This window comes from Dryobates pubescens, chromosome 1 (genome assembly GCF_014839835.1).
Source record: "Dryobates pubescens isolate bDryPub1 chromosome 1, bDryPub1.pri, whole genome shotgun sequence".
Classification (NCBI taxonomy): domain Eukaryota; kingdom Metazoa; phylum Chordata; class Aves; order Piciformes; family Picidae; genus Dryobates; species Dryobates pubescens.
In genome coordinates this window covers 6,541,884-6,565,529 of record NC_071612.1, presented here as the reverse complement: position 1 = coordinate 6,565,529, position 23,646 = coordinate 6,541,884, and the positions used below count along the sequence as shown (strand labels likewise).

Sequence of the window (23,646 nt, the reverse complement as noted above, 5' to 3'; positions counted from 1 at the left end):
CTTGGAAATAATATCAAACTCTTGACTTCACTGTCTTTTATGACCAGCTCTTATTTTTCCATTTTCAGTTCAGGGAATGGGCACAAACTGTGCCCGAAAAGCTGGGAACAGACTGAGCAGAGTAAGGAGTTTCTAGAAGGGGGAAAGTGAACAAGGCTGGGAAATACATGATCTACAAGATAGGATTTGCTGACAGGTATTTGGAAATAACTGGCAAAAGTAATAAAATGTACCAGTGAAAAGAGGTTTCCACCTGCAAATACCTGTGAACCACTGCAATCAACACTGCACAACAGATCTATGAGCCACCTACTCGTTCTTACACAGAAACCAGAGGCCCACATCAAAGCAGGCTCTTCTGCTGCTCTCTGACCTACTACTATCTCAGCACACCAATGCAGATGGCACCCAAGCATTAAAATAAACAACCAGGAAATCAGAGTCCCAGAGATTGTGACCCTAATGATAGCCTCTCAAAGCTACAGAACATTGTTCTGGGAAAGCAGCAATAAATGTACTGCTGTGGCCACCACTCCCTGGCAATGCAGGGAAGAGCAGCACTCAAAATATCTATAGATGCTCCACTAAATGCAGTACAGCCAATTTCTTTGTTTACAGCACCAAGGCTCTTAAAATAGTGTTCTCTCTGATATTTCCAAAGGAAAAATTAGCAAGTACTGCAGATTCATTGCTGGCAATTAAGACAATGAATGACATTTAAGCTACTGAGTGTTCCACACCATAAAAGGACAATATTGTGTTTTAACTCTTACAGTCACAAAAAAACCAATTAACAGAGCCAGCTGGTAACATATCTGACCTTCTGATGTCTACCTCACGGTCCTTCTCTCCTAACAGCAACATGAAAAGTCCTGGCCTGTATACCCTTGGCTTTGCCTGGTTAATCTCCCCACTGTTTTGCATGGGACCATGGGCCATTTTTCAGACAGCCTAAACCCAAAGGCAGAGCAATTGCAGGCTAGCTTTAGAAAGTGGGCCTGTTTACGCTCTTTATTTGTCAAAGCATCACCACTGGATGTAAACTAATGCTGAATTGTGCACAACAGTTTTCCAAGCAGAGCTAAAAATCAGATCTTAATCCAGATACCAGCAGTGGGTGTCCACCAGCTACTGCAGTTTTCAAAAGCTGATGCCAACAAGCACAGGAAGAGCCATCAGTTGAATGTTTTGAGTTCAAGGCCTGACTCGCCAAAACCATATTCTGCGAAATGCTGGATAAAGACAGAGCTGAAGAATTTTAACCAAATCACTGCTGATTAAAGAGGCTTCTTGAGATATGCAGGTGAACAGCACACAACTATCTGCGATCAAAACTCTGTTTAAATCTAACAGAAACTTGGATTAGAGATCACAAGAAAATAACTACATGCCAAGTCCATTTATATCTCACAGAATGCTTTGGGACTTTCATCGTGTTTTTCTGTAAGAAAACAGGAACTTGGCTGCATTGAAAACAATCTCTTAAAATGAGCTTATTTCCAAAATTAACGTATGTGCAATGCCTGATAGGTGGAAACGTTACCCAGCTACACTTTGAATAACTGAAATTTGCAATACTAATATGAAGGGCTTTGAAAGTCTCCCAAATTTGTTAAACAACGTTACTGCCAATTTAATTTTTGCAACGAGCCAAGTCATTCTAAAGCTGCTGCATTCAAACATTTAAAAAGCAAACACACAAAAATAATCAAAAGGACACCGTGCCACACACCCACTGAGGCAGAACTCCCCAGATAAAGCAGGCTGCACACAAGAGCCAGAGCCCAGGCTCACGGTGGTGACTTTAAAGATGAGATTACAAGTGTTACTTTAACTGAAAAGGTCAGCAGATGAGGACTTGCTGTGTAAATACAGCATGAAGAGCAGCTTCTGTCAGTCCTTTGGAGTCAGGATAGTTTTTGTTATTTATTGTGCAATGATTTTTCTCCCTTTTATTTTTTAAACAGAGACTCCGCTGAACAATATTAAGGTACTGTAAGGACAGCAAAAGCACAGCATGGTGGGGCGGGCGGGGGGGAAGGGAATGAGATAATAACACTTACTGCCGACTAATTTAATATGAGACAACCAGTAGGTGGTATCAAAAAGAGGAGGAGAGGAAAAAAAGGTAAGTCTCCTGTGCAAAAAATATTGAATATTTCCATGCCCAGTGTTGGTCTCAGGATTAATTATTCTCACTCCTCTTGAAATAGCTCAGGAGGAAAAGGTTTAGCTGGGGATGACAGGTCTTAACTCTTTAAAGAAGTAAAATAAAATTCCCAACTTTTAATGCTTATCATTGCTGATGCAGAGCTTGGCAGAGAGGCTGTTGCCATTCTAGGCTGGGATAAGAATACTCCAGGTTTCACAAAACCTACCCTGAGGCAGAGGTACACACAGAGCCAAGGCTGGAAGGACACGGAAACTAAGAAATACAGAATAGGCTCTGGCGATAGGAGGAAAACGAAACGATGACAAGATGTTTAGAGAGACAAGCATCCCTGGAGCAAGCTACATTCTGGCAGAGGTAGGGTGAAGTAAGGCAGAAACAGTCAGAGGAGCATGGGCTGTTCACAGCTGCTGCAGTGGAGCCAGATCAAAACGGCCTGTTCTCAGACTTCATCACCCCTCTCTTCTCAGCAAACATCCTCAAAACCCAGCAACAAAGCACCCATCTCCTTTCCCATTTGGTTCACCTTCAGCATCAACCTTAATTGTTAACTTTAAACAATTACAATCTTCTTTTTTCTTACTTTGAATTGCTTTTTGTGTGTAGTACATTGATTCTATTGTCAGCTCGCTGGTCTTTAGTCAGCCATGCCCAGCACCGCTTTCTGCAGAGCAGACAGGTGAAGGACCAGAGATTTCCAACACTTCCATCATTTGTTCTTTTAAATGATACAGACCCCTGCAGCTATGCACAGAGCTGCCCTATATAAAGGTGTGAACTTATCACCTCTGCTCTCATCTTCATTTCCCACTTCCCTCCTCCTCCCCTTTGCTCCACAGCAATCGTGTCCTGGCCTCTTTCACATGGCTACTCTTGACTGTGAACATAGGAACAGATCAGAAAACAAAAGAATACATCGAGATCATCCCTGAAGAAAAAAAAATGCTCCTCCACATTTCCCTCTCAGTTTAACACATCGTGCTGCTCTCCCTTTGATGGCCTTCCTTGTTCCAAATTGGGCTGCTGCTTTCTTCAAAGTTTTACTTTAGAAGATTAGGTTCCACAGTATCACATCTCACCCTCACCCCTCTCCCCCACCTTTCTTCTCTGCAACCCCTGGGTATTTGGTGTAGAAAGCAAACAGCTTGTCAGGTGGTGTTATGGTTAAAGTTAAAAACAAAAGCAAAAACCTGTCATGCTGCTAATGGTGTTTTCTTGTTATTATGCCTTCTGGTGTGATAGATCCACAGGGTAACCAACACTGTCTAGATTGCTTCATTTTTATTTTATCAGGTTATTCATTGGCTTTTTTTTATTATTTCCCCCCCCTAGAACAACTGGAGAGCTGTGCAACATATTTGTCTTCTATCCTTTTTCATTATTAAAACAATTCTGTTTCCATTCTACCTTAGTACAGGCTCCCCAGCAGCCCCTGAAACTTTAGTGGTCACCAGCAGCTTGCCTGAACACCTCTTGCCCATCTCAAGGGAGACCTGTTCCATATATTGAGCTTAAGTTATGGCATTTTAATAATACAAAGGAAGAAGAAAAAAGCAGGATTTTTTTTTTTAAACTCCTTTTTAGATAAACAAAGGCTCCTCTCTTCTCCTCACCCCACCCCATGTTTGCAAACAAGCAACAGATGCCATTGATGCACTTCGTACCTAAGCTTTTGATCTGGCTGCACTTTGATTTTCAGTGCTCACTTTTGACAAGGAAGGGAATAAGAGCCCCATTTTTGTGACATTAATAGAGGCTTTTCTGCTGTGGTAATTTATTTGTGCTCTGCTAATAATTTTCTGCTGATCCGTGTAGATTCTTGGTGACAGACGCAGAGAACAGACAGAGTGACAAAACATGGTTTCCATCACCATGAAAGATTTTCCCGGGGTCTGGGGGTAGGGTGGGCTGCTCTCCTTCTGTCAACCATTTGCCTACATGGTGAAACAGGACTGTGTAGAGCACCTGTGCCCTGGCTTGGAGAGGGCAAATGCTGCACAGCCTCCAGCTCTGGGAGCTGCCTCCAGAACTGACAGCAGGACAGGAGACTCATTTTAATGCCTTTCAGGCTGGTGAGAACAAGGAAAAAGCATTTCTAAGAGGCTTACATACAAAATGGTGCCAAAAAGGGCAAACCAAAGACAGCAGAAGTAGGAAAAAGCAGTGTTTCTGTACTATAGCTCCATCCTGCTAGGTGTTCCTCTGAGATCTTGCTGAAGCACAGAGCAGACAAAAGCTTTAATAACCATTTTAATGCAAATCAACTGCATAAGACCTAGCCTGGTATTTCACATTCCCTTTTTGCCACAAAGGCACAATTTTTCTCTGAGGTCTTCGGGAGCCTCTTCTACCCTTGCACAGGAGCAGTTCTGCCCTGCACTGTGCTCCTGAGCATCACGAGGAAGGACAAGGAGCAGAGAGGCACTCAGGAAACTCAGCTGACCACACTGACTGCAAAACAGAGACGGTTTGATTTGCAGCACCAATGCTGTCCCATACGTAGCGCAAGAGCAGCCAGGTACCAGTGATTTTATTTACGTAACGAGCCAACTTCAACTAGGGACGTGCATCATCCCACCATAACCAGCACTGATGGAGACCTTTCCCATCAGCTTTTGTGATGAGAAGAGCATTTGAAGGGAAGCTAAAAAAGACCTCCTGCAGTCAGAGCTGAAAGATGCTACCAAGTCAGCACGGGAAAATTCCTGTCACGCCTGCCCCTGCTCCATCCCTTCAGCAGGGAGAAGGCTGCACGCTCCCAGCTGTCAGTGCCTGGTGGGCCCCGTGGCAGACACGCACACACGGTGCGCTTTGCAGCAGGGAAAGCAGGAATGAGCATAGCAGGCACCTCGCTGGCATGTGAGGTGTGAGAAATCCTTGGCAGAGCACAAAACCAAAAGCAATTTTAAAGTCAGCAATAGGCTTCTGACAGCTCTGCAAAGAGCCTCCTCGGCATTCATGTGCCTTTACAATGCTTTGTGAGGGTGGATGCGGGAGCTGGGGAGCGCGGATGTGATGGGAACGTACTGTTCGGCAGGGAGATGTGGAGCAAACCCGAAAGCATTACCACAGATCCAAACATTTTAGGTGGCTTGGTGGTTTTTCCCTCCAGCTAAGAAACTTTATATGGTCGTTCATGTAAAAATTAAGCTTAATGTGGCATTAAGATTCTACAAAATTATGCCTGAAGAAGAAGAAATAAAGCGAACTCTGAGCAGCGCCTAAGCCTCTATTGATTTCTACGTGTGCATTTCTCTATCATCGTTACTAAGCTGGTGACACTGTGAAGGGCATAATTATTTATGTTCCATCAAATTAGTAAGTAATTCAAATCCCTGACGAAATCTCAAGCAAAAATTGCTTTCACTTCCACAGAAAGTCCTTCTGACACTTAATTGTTCACTTACCCCTGGAAGGACGCTGGAGGAATGCAAGAACTTCAGAAGAAAAATGAAAAGCTATGCAAGAAGAAAATCAAAATCCAGCTCACCACCCCTCAGTACCAGCCCTACATCTAACTGAGGGTCATTGGCTCTGTCACCATTATGGAGACAGGCCAGTGTGGGTACCCTACACAGTATGGTGCTGAGTGGAGACCCCATGTAGGAACAGGCCTTCTAGTACCACCACAAGGCAAATGAAAACACAAGGATGATGATGAGTGTTTTTGAGGGTGCATTCCTCTTTGAAAACTGAATGATTGTGAGGAAGGAATGACTGTCCAGCATAACTCAGGAAGGATGCTCTGTGGATTGGAAGGACCAACAAAGGAAAATCTTATTTAAATAGGTACAATGAAGCACACAGGAGGAGCAAAGCTGAAGGGCCGGTGATGTCTCCAGTCAGCAGAGGACGGATGAATATGGACTAATTTAAATGCAAGGCCATCATCTCAACATTCATATGTACTCTTGATTTCTACATTACAGGGATGTGGCCCTGTATTGTGATGGCTACCTCAAAACAGCATGGGCCTGGAAATGTTATAAAAGGCAAAGAAACTTAAGGTTTCAATTTTGCCCTTCTCCAGTTCCTTTTGTCAGTTCCCTGCTTGATCCAACCACTCTATCCAATACCACAAGAGTTTTTCACTGTATTTCAGCCAAAAAGTCCATGTTGCCTTAGGGTCCCAGTTGAACACAGCCAAATGGAAGGCAGGAAGAGACTTTTCAGATAAATTCATAAAACATGTGCTCGCATAAGATGTAAGTAAATTACATGAGGAAAAGAAATGAGAGTGTCTGGAATAAAAGCTCACATCTTTACTATTATTCTATATAATAACATTAAAAGGGAGAGATGATATGAATATTCCTCACTGAAGCGTTCCATCAATATTTAAGTTACAGCGAGCAATTTCTTTGAACAACTACTTTGTAGGAGGAAATTCCCTTGCTCTAGCGACCAAAAGAACTTCAGAAAAGGACTTTAATCATAGCCTTTGAAACAGGAAGGAAAGCAAGATTTTCCTTTTTTTTCTTCTGAATGTTTTGAAAAGGAAACAAGCTATTGAAATATATCAAGCGATTTCCTTTACTTGAAACACTAGCAGCCTTTTGGTATTGTGAGCAAAACAAAAATAAATGCCTTTTATCCACCCAGATTTTGCTGTGGGTAGGCAGCACCAAGATGGACTGATCATTATGTGGTCAGGGAATCACAACCTTAGGACCATGTTGCATCTTACCAAACAATTATTTTTGGGAATGGAATAATACCCTTAGGAGACACCAGTGTGATTATGCACTAGGTTGCTATTTCGGCTGCACTGCTCCCTCTGAGCAGTGTAAAAGTTGGGATGGCTAAAACACTGTTGGGTGTTTGCAAGGGGGTGAAAGTCTGAGAGAGAAGGCAGGTGGAAAACAAAGCTAAAAGGAGATCCTGGTCCAGTTAAATGGCAGCTTGACTTGAGTGTCAGACTATATAGCCACTGAAAAATCTCTGCTGCCCAATTTGTCCTTGCTTTATTTTTGCGAGTGTGTTTTGTTACCCAGTGGGAGCTAGATAATAACACCTATTTTTGTGGAAAACAACAGTTTTTCAGCTCAGTGTGGTGTTTTTATTTCACAGTACCACACTGCAATTTATAAAGAGCCAAACCTATGGAATATTCTTTAAATTAAGGACTTTATGGTACGGTATAATTTAACCCTATTTTTTACTTTCTTTGGATTTATTAGCGTTCCCGGTTGCAATGTTAAATGACTCTGAAAGTAGAGCAATTAATCCAAAATCCTATTTGTTCTAACCCAACACTGTCAACTAGTTTTAAGTTTGCAGTCAAGAGAAAAAAAAAAACCTGTTTGTTAAGCTCTGCAGCACTAGCTAATGTCTAAAGACAATCCTCAGAAAAGGTGCAAAGATGTTTTATCACAGCACTATAGATGGGACGGAGATTTATTACAGTACCTAGCAGCATTCCAGCAGATGCCTTTTGAATTACAATGAGACTATTAAAACTTTACAAATCATTATATTAAAGCCTGACAAGAGTACTTTGGGAACTGGAGCATCTTGATGTCATTGCTAATGATGCATTTACCTTTGATAAGGTTTCAGGAAAATTCCTAAGTAAAAACTGGTTATAGAAGTATAAAATATATTAATATTTATTTCAGTGCCTGCTATGAATCCAAGGATAATAGGTTTGTATGCATCAGAACAGCCAAATGATCATATTTATGTCAGCACTAGAAAGATGTTCATCTGCTGCAAAGTTTAATTAATTTTCATAGATAGTTAATTTTCTGTTTCATTATCAGCTCCCTAAATTTGAAAGACAAATAATTTATAAACAAATAGAAACTTCTGAGAGGAGTATTTTTAGAGCAAACAGAAGATAAATAGCAGGACTGGAGCATCAATGCTGCCTTCGAAGTACTAATATGAATGATATATTGTAGTGGGGTTTGATTGATAACTTACGTGTTCTAGAGCACTGACTGAAAAGAAACAAATTGTTTACTGTTAACCCCAAACCATTTTCAGGTAACAAATGACTCCGATCTTTACCAATCAAATAAAGGCTCCAATGCCCTTAAACATCAGTGAATGAGGAATGTGCAGGCTCACCATGTCCTTCCAGGGGTGACCTGATCCCATAAGGACAATATTCCTGCCCTTCTCCCCTTCCCAGCAAGAAGAAAGTTTAAGCAGCTACTTACCATGATGTACGACGCCCTTCAACCCATGGATAATGGGATCCAGTGCTGGATTGTCCCTCTGACTGACCTACACGCAAAGGATACAGGATTGGTTACATCTATTCTGGCATCAGGCAGAACAGTCTCAGTTTAATCTTATAGAGAGAAAGAAAAAACACCCCAGATCTTATCTAACAAGCCGCTTAGCTCTCACATTTACAGTGGCTCTTCACCAAATGCCAAAGATACGTGGTGTAATAAAATAAAGGAAGGTTAAATCAAAGAAAGCACCCTCTGAATTCATTAAAACATCAGCCATATTATCAGCCTAGCAAAGCCCAAAATAAAGGGGGAGGGGAGGGGAAAAGCAAGCTTATTTTTCTCCATCTACTTCTGCTTTCATAGAGAAAAACTGCTGTGATAGACAGAAGTTATCTCAGACCAGTTCACCCCTTACTGATATGGGAATACATCTGGAGCTGCCACTGAAATCAGTGAAGCCAGACCCCTTTCAGCAGTCACGGGAGTTGGGCCTTGGCATCTCTGCTAGTCGTATTTTTGCACTCATTAATTTTAGTGTCATTTGGACAACGGGAAAGGAAAAAAAAAGCTTTGAAAGAGGATCCAGAGGAAATCTTGGAGTTTTGACAATGTAATTGCCTACATTGCCAGACCAAGAACTGGTATCCTGCTGTATTTCTTCTATCATCCGGTAATCACCCGTGTCCAGGTGAGACACAGCACGAGAGAGAGGAGGAGAAGGAGGCAGGAAAAAATTAACACTGTTGAGGTCCACAGCTTCCAAATTAAACCCATCACACTTCTGTCACTTACTTGTGACACAGGCAAGGAATTTAGAACCAGTAATGCATTTTTTTTTAACCTTTTGCCTCTTCAGAGGTATTGAAGGAATAACTCACAGTCTATGTGAAGATGTTCCATTATTTAAGATGCTTGCCGATTTACTTTTGGGAAATAAGTACTGGTGTGTACCCTCTTCCCTTTGATATGGGACTGGTTTTGTTGTTTTGTTTAGTTCCTTTTTGTTTGTTTTTGTCACCAGTCATTATCTGAAGTCTCAGCAATGCTAACAATTTTTGGATGGACTTCTCCCAATGGGCAAACATATCAAATCCAAAAGAGCTCCTCTATACTTTGCTGCTTGCCCATAATTTCAATGTCATGAAGGACAACAGAGTTTAATCACTCAAAGTCCATGTATTAACTAACATATGAGGAAATGAGTAGAGACAAAAGGAGAAATCCTTGAGAGAGGACCTTGTGCCCAGAAGGGAACACACTGGTGCAGTAACCATCTTGGGAAGAGGACATCATTGACTGCAGCAGATCCAAAACATGTACTTTGTCACAAATTTTAATGGCCTGAGGCAAAAACTGGAATTCACTGCCCAAGTTTCACAAGAAGCACAAGCATGTCTCTTCTCATCCTTCCTCCCCATGACTAATTATTAACCTCATTATCTTCCTATCCAACAACAAACCACCTTTCTTTTTTTTTCTTATTTGTCCTTTGAACTGCCCTGCTATGCTCAAGACACATTGCCATGCTCATCTAGAGGCAAAGTTTAGGTTTGGTGTTTTAAATGGAAATGGAAGATCATTTTGTCATCTCAGTACTCCAGAACTTGCCACAATCAGGTGGGGCAAGATATCCAGTAAAATTAAGAAAGCAGCAACAGCAGCTTTGAAAAATATACAGCCTGTATGTTACTGGCAATAATATTATGAGCCCTGAAGGCTGTAAAATCTTTGAAGCATGAACTTTCATATGCCCAAAGGGGTGCTCTGTACACTCTGGATTCTGTATAAATTATAATCACAGGATGCTGAACCCCATGACCCACTTTGTAGGTTCTGTCTGGCTTCTGGCAAACCAACAGCAAACACAACAAATGCAGAGATGTTGCAAGACACATTCCTGCATCTATTCCATTTATTCAAGTTTTTCCAAGCCATGGATACCACTCAAAAAAAACCCCAACAAAAACCCAAACCTATTAAAAAAAAAAATATATATATATTTTTAAGTTAACAGTGATTTAGTACAAGGCTGTAAGAAAAACTTGCACTGGATATGAACAACTTTTAATTACTTGTTTTCTTAGTTTAGTTATTTTGTTTATTGTTTCCTTAGCATCAGTTGCAAAGTGTTTTATCTGCTTTGTTTTTATTTCTGGTGACAGCTGCAATAATTTTGAAGAAAGCAAATAGATGGGAAGCATCCTAAAGGTTAAAACTCTTCCTTTTGGGATTTTCTGTCAAAGCAGATCAATTCTTAACCTCAGCCTTGGCAGTGCTCCTTTAATCTGCTGAGGTGGTATGCCTATATAGATCCAGCTAACGCAATCTTTTTGATAGCATATTCTGCAAATGTGCTGTGCTCTTCAGCAGCATGAAATCAACAGTCATGTTATCTCTTTGGGGGCTGGAAAGCAAATGCTCAGTGTATCTGTAATCGTGTTTTCTCCAAGGGTATGGGGAGTGGGAACTCATGTTTCTTTAAAAATCACAGGCAAACAAGTACCACTTGTGGAGATGTCAGTGCAGACCTGTATGGGATATTGTGTTATTTTCCTGCCAGATGCTTTTCCTCTTTTTTTTTCCTTATACACACACACTGCTCTCCCACACTTCACAACAAGCATTTCAGGATCTTGGCAAGACCATTAAAAAAGTTTTCTCATTTAGTGGAATGGTTCAGGCTTCAGAGCACAACTTTTCTTACATCTTTTTTTTCCTTCAAGTTCTTTAAAAAAAAACCCCAAACAACAAACCCCTGAATTTCCCTTTTTACTTTTTTTCCTTTCACTTCTCTGTATCCTTTTTCTGCCTGTATTCATAGAGAAAAGGAGGCTTCTGAAACCCAGAATGTCAAGCTCTATCCCCCTTGCTGTATGTCTCTGGTTCAACTGTCCTGGAGCTACCATGCTGGTTGAGATCAGAGATTTATCCACAGAAGAATTCTGTCTCTGACAACAGCTGATACTTAAAAGAAAGGAAGGGAAAAGGGATTAAAAAAAAGAGGGCAGAAGGGAAAAAAGGACAAAAGTCTCTAGAATAAGAAGTGTCCTTCTGACCTCCTTTATGACTCCACGTCATGAAGCTTGAGCTTGTATCTTTCCACAAATTGTTTTTATCTTTCTGTTATATAATCTGTACTTCAATAGTGTTTTGTTGTGGCTTTTTGTTTGTTTGAGGTTTTTTGTTTTATTATCTTCTGAGTATATCCTAAAGGAAAACAGCAGTGAATTGTTTAGACTGTCTTTACATGCCACATGTAAGCCTTAGCCACTAGGGAAAGACCACACATCTGTAACTGGGTCTCAGCACTCTGGCTTCATGCAACGCGAGTTGCACAAATTAGTAGATGTGGCGCTTTGGGATATGGTCTAGTGGTCATGGAGGCGCTGGTAGAAGGTTGCACTTGATGATCTTGGAGGGCTTTTCCAACCTCAATGATTCTACTACTATTCTACATGCCTGCCAAAGCTGACTAAAGGTGGTTTTTTTTCCTGTGAGAGACAGGTAATGAGTTTCCCTCTCCTCCTTTAAGAGGCTAACACAGAAAAACCATCATGAATGACAGTTTCTTAAGCGCAGGAATTTCACATGCAAACACAAACCTGCTATGCTGCTGGCCATGAGCATGCTGCACAGAGTATTAATAGACAGATGGAAAACCATCCTGAAATTGCCATAAAATACCCACAGTACCACTACTACAAATGTTGTTTCCTGAACAAGATGCTTTTGCTCAAGACTGACTAACACTCTACAGGTTTGCAGCAAAGAGGATAAATAATGCTTGCATGCATCATTTGTAATTGAAAAATGCCTGTAATCCTCTTCAGCAGAAATAAACAGGTAACTATCATCCTAAGCACAAGGGGGAAATAAACACAGAGTTATCATTAAGCAGTTTCCTATGCTAACAGAGTTTTCACCATAGGGTAAATATGGGATGAATATGACATGAGGGAGCACAATCTCTTCGTTTATCATATCCTTTAGGTGACTTCGCTATCTGCTGCACATGCCATTCTGAGTAAAATGATGGCCTGCTGTTAATGCAATGAATAAAACAAGCATTTGCAATGTAGGAGAAGGTAATGCACAAGTGACCCCATTCTCCAGTCCTAAAACAGAGATGTTCAAGTGAAGTCATGGTAGAAATCATTACTCTAGACAGGTTGCGTTTACTTACAGCTCCTGCAGCTAATGCAAGGACTTAGAAATGATTCATTCCTCAGTGAACAACAAGGCTGATCAGTCATGAACTCTATCGACAACAGCATTAGTACCTTTCAGCAGCACAACCTGTTGCTCCTTTGCTTGAAAGTTCTGTTCCTACAGCCTTACCCTCAGAATCCATAGGGCAGGAGGCAGGCCAGGGAGCCAAGCACCTTCTCAGGATAGTTATTAATACTCCAAAGAGGAAAGTTCCAGCAAAGGAGCAGAGCAGTAGTGCGATAAGAGGACGGACAGCACTACAACCAGGTTCATGATGCTGGTATGGGCACCAAGCCACAGCAGGCAAAAAAACTCTTCAATGGGCAAGGTACTACTCTACAGAAAGCCCCTGTGCTATGGCAGTAACTAAGCATGTTCTAGTGAGTTAAAAAACCGCAGACAATTCTCATTCTCTATCCTCCACTGTACATTAACCAGCTGAAGCATTTTGTTCATCTGATTATTTTATAGGACAAACTCAGAACCCCCTGAATTTTACAAACCCAGCAGAGCTGTGAAGTGTTAAAATTTATACCACATGATATATAATTTAAAACATATGCTAAAGGCAAAGTAATCCATGACCATTCTTTCTGATGGAAACTGTTCTAAAAAGCAGAGGGAAAAAAAGATGTCTCACACAAAAAAACCTGGAGCTTACAATGCTTATTTTAGGAACAGTAACAAATAGAAAGAAGAGATCCTTCAAATCCACATTGAGGCAGTTAGAGAGGCTATACAGCAACATCAGATCTTGCCTCCAAGACACCTACCCAAAGGGCCAGACTCTCCCCATTTCCCATTGCTCTCCAAAAGCCAAGTTAGCCTCCCGCCAGCCAGAATGAGAAGGGCTGGAGAAAGCACCACAAAGCTCTCTAATGATCACTGGTACCAGTCACCTCGTGAAAAGTAGGTGAATATTAATAGCTTGAACATCTCAGGAGTAAGGATTACATTTTCCTTTTAAAGCTATGTTTAAATAGATACGTTGTATTGGGAAAAAAAAAAAGGGCATGGGGAAAAAAAAAGAACCTATTTGGGGGGGATAAAAAAATAATAGAGATTTTCATTTCTGCCTTAAAAAAAATAATCTGGCATTTAGACTTATTAAACTGTCATAAATTTTTAGCAGCTGCTTTCAAGCTCATTAAATGGGCTCACAGACAGTATTGCAAAGCATCTCAAAAGGCAGAATGCTATAGTGAAAGGCGCAACGACATGCATTTTGTGCAAGTCAAAGGAAAATGAATGGCAACAATTTCGTGATACAGTACCTGAGCCTTTCCCCTCCGAATAGTGATATAATTTACTTTTCTCTCCCTCTGCAACATTTGGCCCTTGACTTGGAAACTAAATCTTCAATCTATCAAACCTTACCCATCTGCTAAGTAAAATGGCCAAGACAATCTGCATGCCTTGAATTCGATATAGCCAGCTGCTCCCAGAGTGCTGTGGCATTAACATCCAGAGACCATCCTCTTCTGCTCTAAAGGACGGTGTCTGCCAAGGATGAATGACTACGTACTTAACCGTGGCAGCTGAAGCCAGTGACAATGGCTGACACAGAGAGATGCCAATGTGTCAAATTCTACTTTCAATTACAGCAGTGAAAGTCAGGGGTAATATTGCCCCAACCACATGCCTTCAGCTCCCATTCAGCTTGCGGTTAAGAGCTATAGCTCACCAGCCAAATACTCGAGTCTCCAAACACTCTGTACAAACAACTAAGAAGAAAAAGAAAACTATTCTAAATTAACTAGGTTGCAGAGATTAAATTGTCCTGTAGGGTTTCAGGACAATCAACATGGTTAAACAATTTATTCTCTTATCAGCTCAGCAGTGCTGGACAGATGCCAGTCCTCAGTCTCTATGGGAAAGGACCTGATTTTCAATGTTTTAGAACAGAAATGAAAAGAATCCTATTAATGCAAACATTGTGCTACACAGTATGCATTTTAACATCATAGCAACAGGATTTCAAAAAATCCAAGCTAATCACAGTCAAAAGATACATACTTTTAGCAAAAGGAAGTACTTGGCATATAGCTTATCAAACTCTTCAAATTCATGTCTTCGGGAACAGATTGTTTCACAGCCAGCTGGGGTAGGTCCTACTCCTAACCCTTCTGAACGATGATGCTTGAACTCTGCACTGCTCTGCAGCACTGAGAAAGGATACACATCCTGACTTTGTGGTATGCACCCTTTTGCTCTGCACAAAGTCCATTGTCTCACCTCCCTCTTCTCTCCCTTTTGAAGTCCACATTGTAAAATCTGGTAGTGGATAAATATCTCAGTTCTTAAACATTTCTGAATAAAAGGAAGTGAAAGATTTCAGCCAGATCTGGAATGTGGATGAACAGATACGAAAAGTTTACATGTGCTTTGCTTTGAAATACAGTAGGAAATATTTACTTGGACCTTTTCAGCAGAACTGACGGTAAGAAGAGATACTGGTCGACACTACAGTGCACTGAGCAATCTGGGAAGCTAAGAAAATGCCTACAGAGCTCCCAACACAGTTTTTCACCTTCACAAGCACTAAATGATCCAAAAATGATATATTCCTGTTCCTCAACAGATGATATTTTCTCCCATCTCCCCCATATACGCCATAATTGCACATCTCCCATACGAGTTGATGCGAAAGGACAAATCTGGCCAAGAGCCTGCAGCCTGACAGAGGTGAGCTGGGAGACAGAAAGCATTTGCCGTGTAATGAATGGACTGCCCAAAGTATATTCTGCAGAATATATTTGCAAGGGAAAACCAAGAAATGGAAACAGCCCCCTTAATACTTCAAGTTGCTGTTGATGTGTAAAATCAGAGAGAATAACAGGTACTCAGGCAAGATGTGACACTAAGCCTTATGCTGGCACCCACATTAGAGCTGAGTCTGCCCTTGCCCGTGGCAACTGGTTTCAGGTTCAGTGATTTGAAGGCAAATTTTGTTGAGTTAAATCTCAGTTTTGGCCTTCAGGTGTTAATAATCCTGCTATGAATGAAAATATACTGAAGCTAGAGGTGCATATGCTGGTAGAAGAGGTGTTCCTAGATGTCTCATTCACTATGTTGTTTGAAGAGAGGAGGGGAAAAAAAGAAGTTAATGAGTCTTCCAATGATTATTTTAAATAGACTAATGGGTATGCATTGATCCTTCTAGCTAATTCCACTTTGACTAATACATCATTCTGACTGAAAGCTCACTAGTGATGTATTAACTTCATATTTCATCACAGCTTTGGAGGGTATCTACAGTGAGATATTAACTAGTGGTGCCAAAGAGGAAGCTGCACTTTTCCCTTTTTTCATTTTTAAAGTCCAAAAAGGTTTTAAAAAGCTATCGAACTGCCTTTAAAGTCTGATGTTCTGGCAGTCACTCATCTTCGCTTGAGTGCAATGCAGGTGCTTGTAACCACAGCTCCTCTCAGCCTTAGCTCATCCCCTCCCTCGCTTTGTACCTGCCACCTCTGGACCTGAGTTATTTACAGACATCCTGGGACAAGGATGGGGCAAACTAGCAACAGATCAGCAACTTCCACTTTCATTATGTCCAGCAGGGATACGTGAAAATGCAAGAAGCATAAAAAGTCACTTTTGCACCAAAGCTTGGCTGAAATATTAGCGTCATAAAAAGAGCAAAGGGACAGCACAGACTGCCTCAGAAGAACATACAGCAGAATTTGCACCAGAATGTTGCAAGGCAACATGCTGATATAATAGACTGTCTCCAGAAAAGCAAGAGCATGGAACTCAGAGGCAGAGTTAAGTACTACTTAATAACTCAGCTCAGAGTATGTTGTGTTTGTGCACACTGAGTTTCTTTGTTAGCAGATAGAAGCATTGATCGTGTATTGTACACATGCTGGCAGCTGACAGATCAGCTCACCGGGCTGAGGAAGGCTTTGCAGCCTCCCTACCACCCGCAGCATTACCTCCATTCACTACCACAAGATTTGCAACCACCAGGATGGCAAAAACCAGCCAGCAATGTATTTCCCTTTCTTTTTGTAAGCCACTTGTCAGCCTAAACTTCACACACTCCATTGATAAGGCAGGCATTAATTTCCCTGAAGTATTCTTGCATTTTGAAAGCACGATGCAGCTAATTTACTGCAAGTGAATAGCACATTCAATTAACAAATTACTGAAAGACCTTAATACACATATATCTGAGCAAACCCGAAAGCTATCTGCAGCCCAAAAGCACAATCTGATTAGCAGCAACGGTGTATCTGAGGTACAAAGCTCTGGAAAAGATGAAAATGTAATCGCAGCACAGAGGAGAGACAGCTTCAGTGGCAGATTCTCAAAGCTGGGAAAGCTTGATTGATAGACTGTACCATCTGCAGCTGCGCAAGGAAAAAAAAGGTCTGGAGTAGCTGCAAGTTTATTTAAAGCAATTTTGGTGCACTGAGCTTACTTGTTCTCCTTTGAGAAAATAACATGATTTCTTCGTAGAGCATGTAGTCTACTTATTTAAGCAGCAGTGTGCAAGATCTCTCAATCCTACCAGCAGTTCAGCTGGAAAAATGACACACCAGGGGGTAACATTTTATCAGGATGGAGGCTATTTTATGAAAACTGCCATCAGTTATAAACTGTTCTCACCATCTGAGTTTAAAAAAAAAAATAAGAAAGAAAAAAAAAAAAGCAGAGGAGTCCCTTTTAGGATTTCCACAATTTGCACAATTTAGAAGAGCTTTTGGGTAAAAAAAAATAAATTAAAATAACCATTTTGACCTAAGTAGGGAGGAAAATGAAATGGTGCAGAGAAAAAATGTTTCGAGCCCTACAGCCAGATCATCCTGCAGCAGCCGCTCCTGCTCTTTGATATCCAGCTTCACACGTTTGGAGAGGTTAAACTCAAAACTGTGAAACCAAGAATGGAACTCAGCTTCCTTTTTCTCCTGCTCCTGGCTTGAATCTGGTATAAACGTTTGTAGCTGAGAAAAAAATATCTTCAGTTTGGTTTTTTTTTGTCCCCCCCCTAAAAACCAATGAAATCTGGTGGCTAAACAAGAAAATACGCTTGGCAAACTGTAAAGGGTAGAAGGGAACAGCTCAGATGCGCATCTGGAACCCTAGTATTTTGCAGGGCTTTGTCAATTAATTGCTCCAGCTAAGCTTGCCTAGAATGCAGCAGATATTTCCTGTCTTTTCCTCCTCTTCCAACCAACACAAAGGATTTTGGTGAGACAGGTCACAACAATCACCCCCTTTAAAATGAAGAAAAGGAGTTGTCTCAGTTTAACATCTTTTATTCATTCTACATGAAAAATTCTTTTTTTTCTTCCCTCTCCCAGCACTGCCCTCACCTCACTTCCCCACAAAGGCAGCAGCAGCTCCCTCCAGCCCGCCAGTACAAGATGACTCAAGCCGGCATCTATGAGTCACAAACACAAAGGATGCAGAAATGTCAATTAAGTTACACAGCCACTTCCCCAAATGACAACCACACCTCAGTTCACAATTAGATTAGAAACCCAGTGAAAACAAAATTTTCTAGGGCAGGCTTTTTAATTTTTTTTTTTTTGGTTACTTTTTAATTTCCTGCTTTGAAACATCAGTCCCCAACCTAGTTTGCTTGCCATCCCTTTTACCTTGTTTTTAAGGAAGTTGGTGTGGACTGATCGATTGAAACTGCTGCAGGAGTTTTTGCTATAGCTAATTCCCCACATCTAATGTAGCAGACATGGGCTGGGAAGGGTCTCAGGCCTCTGGGCATCTTGTGGTACAGGAACCCAGTATTAGATCAGTAGTGTTCATTAATAGCTTTCTGGCACAAGAGGATAAGTCTGTCAACTATGATACATTTTTGTATTTGTAGTTCTCTTTCAAGCAAGTACTTCCATTTTTACTTATCTTTTATAAATTTTCAGTATCATGTAAGTTCTTGCAGATGTGTACAGCTCTGCAAAACGTTATGAACTTGCACAGTGCTCACAGTGCCTAAGGCAGAAAGCAGCAGCTAATCCTCAGTTTCCTCACTTCTGCCTCCGCTCTCATTTCTGAGTTGCCTCCCTCTTCCATCACCCACCTGCCACATCCTCCTCACTCCCTCTTCCCACCCAGTGAGCTGTTTCTGTCTCCTCCAACACTACAGCATCCTCTCTTCTCAAACTGTTCCACATACCTTCCTTACACACCCTTGCACAACTCTGCCACCTCCTCCTCTCCACCCACTACCTCCTGCATCACCAAGAAGTTGCTCTGCACAGCCACTCTCACTTGGGCATAGGAAGGAGATAGGAAGAAGTAGCTGCCTTGGCTACTGAGTGTGGCAAATGAGCTTGTCCATGGGAAACTTTGGACAGCAGCAGATGGAGAGGCCAAGAACACCAGCTGCAGGACTGTCAAGGTCTTCACAGCTAGTGAAGGCATCAAGTTCAGGTGCACCAAGAGCCACATCCTTGAGTCAGGGTGGGTACCAGCAGCAGGGCACTCACAACTCTGAGAAGTAAGGTGAGATGAGACAGTCTTCTCTCAATCTCTTTTAAACCATTGAATTCAGTGTGGCAGGATGTGGCCTGTAATTTTCTTCTCAGCTGTTTCTAAGCTTCTCAAGTTCCTGCAGCAACAAAAGTACAGCTCAAACTGCCTCTACTTCACCTGGTGTAACACTATACACAACAGTGAAGAGCATATGTCAAGCTGTTTATTTTTCTCTTGGTTAGAATGACCCAACAGCTCACTCAGTTCCTTACAAAAACATTTCAACAAGTATCATGGCTTGTACTTAAAGGAAATGGGGAAATTATTGTGCAGAAAAAAACATTTAGAACACAAGTGCATTAAAAGCCTGGGAAACATTCAGTTTGTGGCAGCAGTTTCTTCCTCTTGAAACACAAAGAAATACAAAACCTAACATGACATGTATGCTTGTTTCAGGATGTTCTACATTTCAGCAGTGGCAAAGTGAATGCTATTCAATCACTGAGTAGATGATAGTCTTAAAGCCACAGAACTCCTCAGGATGCTCGTCTTCATACCTCCACTCCATGGGCTTCTTACAGCTTTCCGGTGCTCCTGTGGAGCATGACCCATCTATGGAGGGGGTTTTCAAGCTCTGTCTCTGGTCAGGGAGTCCTCCTCCTACACAGGATGTAACTTCAAAATTGCCAGAATCTCAAAATCTCAGGGAAAAGTACAAGAAAAGAAATAAAATGCAGCTGAATACGGTTTAAAACAAAACTTAAAAAATGTCTAGAACAAAAGGTGCTCTTTGAACAAGTCTAGTCTGACCCAGAGCAGTGAAGACGCTTCCTGCAAGTAGGTGTACAGAGGAATGCTCTCAGGAAGAGTCTTCCATCTCCTCTCTTCTCTCACACTCTCTGAATCTGCTTTACAGAGAGTCTGCCTATTAATTTGAGATATTTACTTCCTTCTTTTTTACTTCTCTTCACACCCCAGTGCTTTAACACCTGTGTGTCCACAGATCACGTATGCTGCTTACGATCCTATCACCAAGGCTGTGGCCAGTCAGCTGGAACATCAACCAGGCTCCCAGCTCATGCTTTACCATTACCCCAGTTTTGGTATCCACCTCTAGAAAGTTTCTTATCTCTATTCTCAAAATCTGTCAGGCTGCACGGTCCTTTGATGTCACCATCTGCAACTGACACTACAACCCACATTAGGCTTTTCTCTGCCAAATGCCTGAGCTTTATGGAGTGAGCTAAAAACCCAGTGCTCTGTAAGGGCAATCCTCAGAAGTCTGGCACAGAGGAACATGTTCACTGCCAGGCTGCACAGGCAATTCTCACCAAAATGCCTGAGACCCAACACAGTTTGAATTCTGTCCCAGCTGTAACATGCATATGAGAAGTACTGCACTGATGGCTGCTGTGAGGATGAGAGGCTTTTCAGAGCAAACTGCAGCAAGCAGCAGTACTCAAAAAGCTTGATGCTGTAGCATCCCATGTTCTCTGATGCCTGGCCTGTAACCCCAGCATACTGGCAGGGCACATCTGCATTTGCAGCTCTGTCTACACAAAGGGAGGCAGCAAACATTTTAATATATGGCATGAGAAGGAAAGCATTAAAAGAATCTCTAATTTTTCAGGGTAAGGCACTAGTTCTATGCCTCAGATGAAATGCAAGCAGTAAAAAAAGGAAGTGAGTGCTTCCTAAAAGGTAGGCACAGGCTGGGCACTTACAACATAACTGCAGCATTAAAAAAATTGCTCCTGACATGAGAACAGCTGACAGAGATAATCTCCATAGCTCAGCAAGAATTTATACGGCCTTTCAGCAACTCTATTAGACAGGTGTGGTAGCAGCCAGCTGTACTGCATGCACAGACCAAGTTTCTCTAAAATCTGAGTGCCCATATGGCCCTGCAGCAGACAGAGGTGGTGCCACCCGCCTGGGCATCACTCCCCTCTCCCACCACCAGCTGTCCGCAGAGATGTGTTGGTTTCGACCTGAGGTAAAGCAGAGCAGGTCTAGATAACAAGAGAGTTCAGACTCAGAAGTGATGTGTATTTCCATCCACAACAGCTCTACCTAGACAGGTTTAAAAGCCAGCTTTACTTCTGGCCTTTAATTCTCTGCCCAAGTTATGAGAAGAGACAAGATGAGCCATAAGGCAGGGTGGGCCATGTGCTAGTAGAGAAGGGAAGCTTATTAGATGAAATATAATAAATCTCTGTAGATATCTGGAATAGCAGGAGGCAACAGTTTGCTTAGCCACATCATTAGTAATTGGCTGGCAAGAAGTGAGCATTCCAAAACATTAGCCTAAAGCTTAATTTGACTGGTATGCACTTTGGGAAGGTATTTAACAAGACTGGTTCACCCAAAAGGGGGAACTCTCTGTCTGCTTGTGTTCCATGAAATGCAGCAGAATATAAAAGCATGTGTTTTTAGCAGATTAGAATACAAAATTGGGGGGGGGGGGGGAAGTCTTTGAAAAGTGATTGATGTAGTCTAATCATGTTTCACACCAGATTTCAAATTATGTTAGATGTTTTTATAGGATTTAGATATGATAAAGAAGGTTTACCAGGTAACAAGGTAGGCAGGGGGGAGGAAGAAATAAGAAAATGTTATGTTGATGGCTTCTACTACACAGGCCATACAAACCACATGAAAAAATTACTAGCTTAGCTGTCAGGGTTATGCAGTTTTGCTTTCTAATCAATGCTTTCCCATATAGCTGTTTTTAAATATTGATCTGGTAGAACAATCCTGAGAGGGGGAAAAAGAAATATCAAAAGGGGTGATTTAATTCAATCTTCCTGAATTCTACAGAATATGATCCTATTTGTCCAAAAATGCAGAAAGCAGTAACTTAAGTGAAGCTTACAGATCAGCTAATATATTTACAGCTTTAAAATAACACGAGACACACCATAAAATACACTGAGATCCAAAGTTAATCTCTTTTAGCAACATTCTTGCAGCAAGTAAAGATGAATTTTACGCTGAAAGAAATCCATTTTGTCAGGAGCAAGACTGAGCTTTCTAATAACCAAGCTACTTTCTAATGTGGTACATCATTTCACTTTACTCATAAAGAACAGTTTGCCAAATCTCCAGTTAGGCTTCATTTGACACAGTACAGATGCTGCAAACCCAATACCTTCCTCCAGAAGGTCTCTTCACTCTTGATAATAACTGCATTACAATGCATTTTGGATGTGCAGAAATGGTACAGTTACAATCAGCAGCTAAATCCTTCTCTGATGGTATCAGCCAGGCAGCTTTTCTTTGCCTTCTCAGTGCTCCCAGAGCTGTGAAACAAACACTGCTCCTGCTCCATCTTGCAAGCCTCTGAAAACTCGCTGTTCAGAGCTGCTGTGAACAGATTTAAGCAATCTTTATTTAACACATATTTCAAATTTTGGCATAGAATAAGATGGTGATTGGCATTCATGTCTCTCATCTATCTCCAATAGACCTCACTGTGCTTAAAGCACATCCCAGCTTCTTTGCTGTTTTGTTCTGGGAACTCTGAAACAAGCACACCTCAACTTAAAACAAAAGGAAGTTTGATATCACTCCCATTGGGACCATTTAGCTTATTTCAGATTCATCGTCTCAGGTGGATTAGTGTGCTTTTCAGTCAATCTCAGATGTAGAGGATACATCGGAAAGCTAGTAAAACTATGCTGTAAAAGGGTTCCCAGGCTTACACACCCTCATCTCCACCCCATGAACTTGAAGATTTCTGATTTAGATTCACAGGAGGTAAAGCATCAGATACAAGGATTGCTCTGGGCAAGCCGCCATCTCGGCTGCAGAATTATTGTGGGGGGGTGATATGCCATCAGCATTATCAGTTAAGCCATCAGCCATACATACAAATGTCTACCTCTGTACAAAGACATAAAGAGAGCGACCAGACTAGACTCTGATTTACTCTCATTGCCTTTCTTTGACCCCTGGAAAGAAAACCACCGGCTCAGAAAACCCTTGATAATCATCTCTCCCACATCTGTCCTGCAGCACAGAAACTACAGATGACAAAAACCAGCAACAACTCGACCCTCCGGCAGTAACCTGTAACACTGGATTTACAGTAATTTAGGACAGATCGTAATTAAATTACTGAGGGATATTTTCCTGCATGCCTGCTCTGCGTTGTGTGTAATGTTTAGGAATTACACAGGAAACCACACATATCGCTGGTAATAACTGGGGTGGTGCTTACATGGACACACCGACCTGACACCAACCGATGATGTCCCCAAAAGGGGTGGGCAGCACCCTTTGCTCTCAGCTGCTCCTCTTCCCTCCCTTACATGCTTCTATGCTTTCACAGAATCACAGAATTGTCAGGGTTAGAAGGGACTTCAAGGATCATCTAGTTCCAACCCCCCTGCCATGGGCAGGGGTACTTTCCACTAGAGCAGGCTGCCCAGAGCCTCATCCAGCCTGGCCTTAAAAACTTCCAGGGACTGGGCTTCCACTACATCCCTGGAAAACCTGTTCCAGTGTCTCACTACCCTCATGGTGAAGAACTTCTTCCTAACATCTAATCTAAAGCTACCCTCCTCTAGACTGGACCCAACCCCTCTAGTCCTATCACTACCTGACACCCTAGAAAAGTCCCTCTCCTTGGAGCCTTCTCCTCTG

General features: G+C 41.7%; 1 protein-coding gene across 1 annotated transcript in view; it reads right to left on the bottom strand.

The window, feature by feature from the left end:
• PTPRG (protein tyrosine phosphatase receptor type G) overlaps positions 1-23,646 on the bottom strand; it is a 429,887-nt gene that overhangs the window by 107,658 nt on the left and 298,583 nt on the right. Inside the window, exon 6 of the mRNA XM_054160911.1 lies at positions 8,335-8,401. Within this exon, the coding sequence (XP_054016886.1) occupies positions 8,335-8,401 (67 nt within the window). The remainder of the gene's footprint in view (positions 1-8,334; positions 8,402-23,646) is intronic.